At 47.4% G+C, this 7500-nt stretch overlaps 2 protein-coding genes and 1 long non-coding RNA gene across 3 annotated transcripts in view; 2 read left to right on the top strand and 1 right to left on the bottom strand.

Annotated features, from left to right (window-relative positions):
• The window catches only part of LOC116034141 (hemicentin-1-like), a 1482957-nt gene that overhangs the window by 320597 nt on the left and 1154860 nt on the right, over positions 1 to 7500 (top strand). The window lies entirely within an intron of this gene.
• LOC118493577 overlaps positions 1 to 7500 on the top strand; it is a 151623-nt gene that overhangs the window by 52859 nt on the left and 91264 nt on the right. The gene's annotated exons all lie outside the window — the stretch shown is intronic.
• The window catches only part of ctc1 (CTS telomere maintenance complex component 1), a 25404-nt gene that overhangs the window by 6881 nt on the left and 11023 nt on the right, over positions 1 to 7500 (bottom strand). Inside the window, exons 14-20 of the mRNA XM_035993834.1 lie at positions 7173 to 7500; positions 5120 to 5209; positions 4905 to 5042; positions 4481 to 4527; positions 3768 to 3980; positions 676 to 744; positions 198 to 357 (exon numbers count right to left, since the gene is read on the bottom strand). The exon at positions 7173 to 7500 is cut by the window's right edge and continues 54 nt beyond it. Of these exons, the coding sequence (XP_035849727.1) occupies positions 198 to 357; positions 676 to 744; positions 3768 to 3980; positions 4481 to 4527; positions 4905 to 5042; positions 5120 to 5209; positions 7173 to 7500 (1045 nt within the window). The remainder of the gene's footprint in view (positions 1 to 197; positions 358 to 675; positions 745 to 3767; positions 3981 to 4480; positions 4528 to 4904; positions 5043 to 5119; positions 5210 to 7172) is intronic.

Genomic DNA, 7500 nt, shown 5'->3' with positions numbered 1-7500 from the left:
GAGAGAGAGAGAGAGAGGTAGAGAGAGAGAGAGACAGAGAGACAGACAGAGAGAGAGACATTAGTAAAGTGTCCTCTACAGGCTGTAGACCCTCCTCCAAAGCGCCCTGAAGGAAGGTCTGACTAGTCCACACAGCATTCTGGGATGGGAGGACGACCTGCTCTGGTCTAGAGAGAGAGAGAGAGAGAGTAGATCACCTGTATGTAGACACTCCCACACAGAGAGCAGCTCCACTGCAGCTGCAGCAGCAGGAAACACACCACGTGACCTTTGACCTGACCCACAATGCACCTCTGCTCCCTGCTCAGCGCCCACACACCCAGATGCATCATGGGAGCAGGAGGAGGCCGAGGTGAGCTAACAGGGAAAACAGAGCAATCAATGAATCAATAAATAAAGATATTAATAATACAGACACAAAGGTAGCTTTCTAATGATGTATTTCAGCACCACGGACAGCCTTCTATTAATCAAATAAAGACGTTAACAGGTGAAGACGTTAACAGGTGAAGACGTTAACAGGTGAAGACGTTAACAGGTGAAGACGTTAACAGGTGAAGACGTTAACATGTGAAGACGTTAACAGGTGAAGACGTTAACAGGTGAAGACGTTAACAGGTGAAGACGTTAACAGGTGAAGACGTTAACAGGTGTTTATGATGCGTTGTGTCTTACCTGGTATCTCCCAGGGAGACGACAGTTATACAGCTGACAGGAAGCAGGCTGCAGTACACCCCCCCAGACCTGAAACACCCAACATTATTATATTTAATATAATTAGGAGCTTCATTCAACATCATTTGCCCAAACTGCCTTTTCAGTAAAAGGGGAAAATTATGGAAAAATACCAAATTGTGTCTAATTCAGGAACAATATTGCTCTCATATTTAATGTTAACACTGTACTGTCTCTGTATACTCTCTTTACTTTTTCATGTCATTTCATCTTGTCGTATTTTTAATAATAATGTTATAATCTGTATTTGTATTTTTAACCAAAGCCCTCCTAGGACCAAGTGTTGTGTAAAACTACTATGATCCATACATCAGATGATGTTACAGCTGATCTATGGTTAATGGGTCTGTCTAAATGCACCTTTAATAATAATAATAATAATAATAATAATAATCATTTCCTGCAGTCAGATCAGCGCTGCACCACGTTGGTGAATATCTAGATATAACTTTCTAACTTTCTTTTACATGAAATATAAACATTATGACATTATGTAGTTCTCTAAAGAGATTTTCTGTCCACTACCTGAGTGTGTTCCTGATGTCTTCAGCCTTTCAGATGTCATTATATTATATTATATATATATATATATATATATATCTATATATATATATATATATATATATATATATATATATATATATATATATATATATATATAGATATATATAGATAGATAGATAGATAGATAGATAGATAGATAGATAGATAGATAGATAGAGAGAGAGAGAGAGAGAGAGAGAGAGAGAGAGGGAGAGAGTAGATCACCATCATATTAGATATATAGATATATTATCTCCCCTGTTGTCGTCCTGGCGACCTGCTACCTTGGGTTTTTCTGGGTCAACATTTCATTTTCTTGAAGTTTTAGTCGATTTTATTCCAATTTGTCACTTTTTTGAGGTTTTTTTAATTATGTTTTTGTAAAAAAGAGCTCAGGAGGCAGGAGACACTCCAACATATCAGGATGAAAAGGAATAAGATGCGTTTACATCCCAGAGTCCAGTCGGTCTGATCAGTACTGAACACAACGCTTGGTCCATCTGGACTCTGGTTTTAATGCAGTCCACTTTATGTTTTCTCCTGTATGGATCACATCAGCTGTTTGAACCAACTGCACCAAAACACACAAGTGGACTGGTATTTATCGCCACGACGACAACCTTTTTAATCGGTTATGAAACTGTCTCAATGTAACACTGAGAGGAGTCCAGGAGCAGGTCCTCCTCCGGCCAGGAGCAGGTCCAAGGAGGCCAGGAGCAGGTCCTCCTCCGGCCAGGAGCAGGTCCAAGGAGGCCAGGAGCAGGTCCAAGGAGGCCAGGCGCAGGTCCAAGGAGGCCAGGAGCAGGGCCAGGAGCAGGTCCTCCTCCGGCTAGGAGCAGGTCCAAGGAGGCCAGGAGCAGCTCCTCCTCCGGCCAGGAGCAGGGCCAGGAGCAGGTCCAAGGAGGCCAGGAGCAGGGCCAGGAGCAGCTCCTCCTCCGGCCAGGAGCAGGTCCAAGGAGGAAAGGAGCAGGGCCAGGAGCAGGTCCAAGGAGGCCAGGAGCAGGGCCAGGAGCAGGTCCAAGGAGGCCAGGAGCAGGGCCAGGAGCAGGTCCAAGGAGGCCAGGAGCAGGGCCAGGAGCAGGTCCAAGGAGGCCAGGAGCAGGTCCTCCTCCAGGCAGGAGCAGGTCCAGGAGGCAGCAAAGAGGAGCTGGGTCTGTCCGTGGTGGACTGGTGTAGAGGCATCAGTGTTACACTGAGACATTGTGTTCTACTTTACATGAAGAGAGATGTTTCCACTATGATTTGGTGCATCTGGTTTAGGATGGCTCTGACACTGTTTTTAATGTACTGTTGCATTAAAGACAAAGACTGCAGGTCTATGCCTCGACGCAGAGGTCCAGGGTTAGAGTCCGACCTGTGATGATTTCCTGCATGTCTCCCCCCCCTCCCCCCTCTCTCCCCGTTCTCACCTAGCTGTCCTGTCAACAATTAAAGGTGGAAAAGCCCAAAAAAGTGCTCTCGGGCACCGTAGAGCTGAAAGTTAAAAGACCTGGACCCCGCTGCCACTGACCTTTCCTGCTACCAACTCCTGAAACTATGAGAGGACCTGTTCCTGCTCTGAGCTCTGCGCCCTACGTGGTGGTTTTACCACGGATCATGTGGCGGCTTTAGCACTAGCTCAACAGAGGAGCGTTCAGGTCCAGTCCAAACGATGCAGCTCAGCACCAGCAACATGGAGACCATGTCCAGGCTCTGGATGAGAGAGACCAGCAGCATGGAGACCATGTCCAGGCTCTGGATGAGAGAGACCAGCAGCATGGAGACCATGTCCAGGCTCTGGATGAGAGAGACCAGCAGCATGGAGACCATGTCCAGGCTCTGGATGAGAGAGACCAGCAGCATGGAGACCATGTCCAGACTCTGGATGAGAGAGACCAGCAGCATGGAGACCATGTCCAGACTCTGGAAGAGAGAGACCAGCAGCATGGAGACCATGTCCAGACTCTGGATGAGAGAGACCAGCAGCATGGAGACCATGTCCAGACTCTGGATGAGAGAGACCAGCAGCATGGAGACCATGTCCAGGCTCTGGATGAGAGAGACCAGCAGCATGGAGACCATGTCCAGACTCTGGATGAGAGAGACCAGCAGCATGGAGACCATGTCCAGGCTCTGGATGAGAGAGACCAGCAGCATGGAGACCATGTCCAGGCTCTGGATGAGAGAGACCAGCAGCATGGAGACCATGTCCAGACTCTGGATGAGAGAGACCAGCAGCATGGAGACCATGTCCAGACTCTGGATGAGAGAGACCAGCAGCATGGAGACCATGTCCAGACTCTGGATGAGAGAGACTTTCCTTTGGCGCCTGCTAAAACCTGTGTGTGTGTGTGTGTGTGTGTCTGTGTGTCTGTGTGTGTGTGTGTGTGTGTGTCTGTGTGTGTGTGTGTGTGTGTCTGTGTGTGTGTGTGTGTGTGTCTGTGTGTGTGTGTGTGTGTGTGTGTCTCTGTGTGTGTGTGTGTGTGTGTGTGTGTGTGTGTGTGTTGTACCTGGACACTCTCCTCTGGAAACCAGACAGCAGCAGTGTGTTGCCAGGCAACAGGCCAGGTGGGTAGGGGGTGTGGCTTAAGTCCAGGTAGACCTGCAGACTCCTCCCAGTCTGGTCACACACTGAGAGTCTCACACCTGCAGCAGAACCCCCGGTCCTGTTGGTCAGACCTGTCCTCTCACACACCTGAGACTGGAAACACACCAGCTCTGACCTACACACACACACACACACACACACACACACACACACACACACACACACACACACAGAGACACACACACACACACACACACACACACACACACACACACAGACACACACGCACACACACACACACACACACACACACACACACACACACACACACACACAGACACACGCACACACACACACACACACACACACACACACACACACACACAGAGACACACGCACACACACACACACACACACACACACACACACACACACACACACACACACACACACACACACACAGACACAGAGACACACACACACACACACACACACACACACACACACACACAGAGACACACACAGACACACACCCATATTTAGTAAACTGGAGGTTGTTGGGACAGACTGTATTTCTAATGGAGGGAAATATCTGTCTGTCTTAGGACTAGAGAGAGACTCACTAACTGAATGTTTGATTAATACCTGGATGTTAATATGAATAAATGAGTTTACCTGCAGTCCAACACATCAGAGACAGACAGGACGGAGGGAGAGACAGCCTGAACACACAGAGAGAGAGACAGTTATTATATAACATGTATAATATAAAAAGATCTCCAGTAGATCTAGATAGTATCTGCAGGGCTGTAGTCCTCCAGTCTCTGATTCTGGGTCAGTTAAACTCTCTGCATTCATTAGTCTGGTTTAAAAAGATGAATTCATCTGGTTTATAAATCCATCCTAACTCCTAAATCACTATAATATTTACACACTATAATAGAACTGGTTACACTGCCCCCTGGTGGTGATCCCAGTACCCCCCCACTACAACCAGACTGGCCCAAACTACAACTCAGCTACAGCATATATCAGCTGCTGTCACTACACTATGAATATATATATATATATATAAGATATAAATTAAACCAGTGTTTACCTGTGGGCAGGTGAGCAGGGACAGGGGGCGGGTCAGAGTGTGGAACCTCCAATCAGATCGCACCTGGAGGGTGGAGTCAGTGTGGAGCTCCACCCCCCTCCGCCCAGAGACGCCACAGCCAATCAGCACGCTGGGATCCTGAGGGACAGAATCAGCTGTCAGACGGACACGTTTCACACGGCGATGACATCATCAGTGACATCATCACAGGTTACCTGAGTGTTGGTGGCGATGAGTCTGTAGAAGAGTGAAGGCTGGAGGACAGGAAACCAGCGGGAAGACACACCTGAGAGGAGCAGCAGCACCTGGACACACACACACACACACACACACACACACACACACAGAGACACCCACACACACACACACACACACACACACACACAGAGACACACACACACACACACACACACACACACACAGAGACACACACACACACACACACACACACACACACACACACACACACACACACAGAGACACACACACACACACACACACACACACACACACACACACACACACACACAGAGACACACACACACACACACACACACAGAGACACACACACACACACACACACACACACACACACACACAGAGACACACACACACACACACACACACACACACACACACACACACACACACACACACACACACACACACACACACACAGACACCCACAGGTGAGTCACCAAACACAGGAGCATCTGATTGGCTAACATCCCTGCCAATGGTAGAACAGAGCTGTGTTCTTGAGGAGAACGTTCTTGCTGGTTGTTCTTGGAAGAAGTTCACAGTCACAGAAACTAACTCTGTTACCAGTTAGAGACGAAGCCTTCTTCCTGGTACCCCCCCTGGTACCCCCCCTGGTACCCCCCCCCCCATTGATTATGGTTTAGCTCAAACACTCCTAACTTATTCAAAGATCCCGACTATTATTAGTGTATACGTTTAAATTAAAAAATAAGTAGGCATGCACTGGTGTGTCCTATGTGATCATGATCAAGATCATTTCAATATTATTGTAGTGCCCTGTATATACCCTGTATATACCCTGTATATGCCCTGTATATACCCTGTATATGCCCTGTATATACCCTGTATATACCCTGTATATGCCCTGTATATGCCCTGTATATGCCCTGTATATACCCTGTATATACCCTGTATATGCCCTGTATATACCCTGTATATGCCCTGTATATACCCTGTATATGCCCTGTATATACCCTGTATATACCCTGTATATACCCTGTATATGCCCTGTATATACCCTGTATATGCCCTGTATATACCCTGTATATGCCCTGTATATGCCCTGTATATGCCCTGTATATACCCTGTATATACCCTGTATATACCCTGTATATGCCCTGTATATACCCTGTATATGCCCTGTATATACCCTGTATATGCCCTGTATATACCCTGTATATGCCCTGTATATGCCCTGTATATACCCTGTATATGCCCTGTATATGCCCTGTATATGCCCTGTATATACCCTGTATATGCCCTGTATATGCCCTGTATATACCCTGTATATGCCCTGTATATGCCCTGTATATACCCTGTAAATACCCTGTATATACCCTGTATATACCCTGTATATGCCCTGTATATACCCTGTATATGCCATGTAAATACCCTGTATATACCCTGTAAATGCCCTGTATATACCCTGTATATGCCCTGTATATACCCTGTATATACCCTGTATATACCCTGTAAATACCCTGTATATACCCTGTATATGCCCTGTATATGCCCTGTATATACCCTGTATATGCCCTGTATATACCCTGTATATGCCCTGTATATGCCCTGTATATACCCTGTATATGCCCTGTATATACCCTGTATATACCCTGTATATACCCTGTATATGCCCTGTATATACCCTGTATATGCCCTGTATATACCCTGTATATGCCCTGTATATGCCCTGTATATACCCTGTATATACCCTATAAATACCCTGTAAATACCCTGTATATACCCTGTAAATACCCTGTAAATACCCTGTAAATACCCGCTGCCAAGTTCATACAAGTTACCAAGCGATGCATCCTGGGTAAAATGAGCGCGTGAAGAACATTTCGTGACTCTTAACTGTTCTTGGTGAAATGTGAACTTGTGTGTTGAGACAGAAGACGAGATCACGTCTGACAGGGACACGAGAGACAGTCAGTAGAAGATCACAGCTCGTTAAACACTGATCACCATGGCAACAGGCTGCACACTGTCCCCCAGGTGTCTCACCTTGTCCTCCCTCTCTGTCTCCTTCTCTCTCTCTGTCATTGGCTCGTTCTTCGGGTCCCGCCCCCAGCTGACCACCGGGCCAATCACAGCCGCTCTGACGGAGAAGCTGGGCGTAAGCCCCACCTCCTCTTCCTTTAGCCCCGCCCCCGTGTTCCTCCAGGCCACGCCCTCCTTCTGCTCCACCCTGATCACCATGGAGACGCAGGGATGGGAGGAGGAAGAGGCAGAGTGGGAGGAGCCTGGCTCCTCTTCTTCTTCTCTTCGTCTCTTCCTTCCTGTGACCTCACCTCCTGGCTCCGCCCCCTTCTGTCGCAGGTGTGTTACCATA

The sequence above is a fragment of the Sander lucioperca genome, chromosome 17 (assembly GCF_008315115.2).
Source record: "Sander lucioperca isolate FBNREF2018 chromosome 17, SLUC_FBN_1.2, whole genome shotgun sequence".
In the NCBI taxonomy this organism is placed as follows: Eukaryota; Metazoa; Chordata; class Actinopteri; order Perciformes; family Percidae; genus Sander; species Sander lucioperca.
This window is presented reverse-complemented; position numbering and strand designations above follow the sequence as displayed.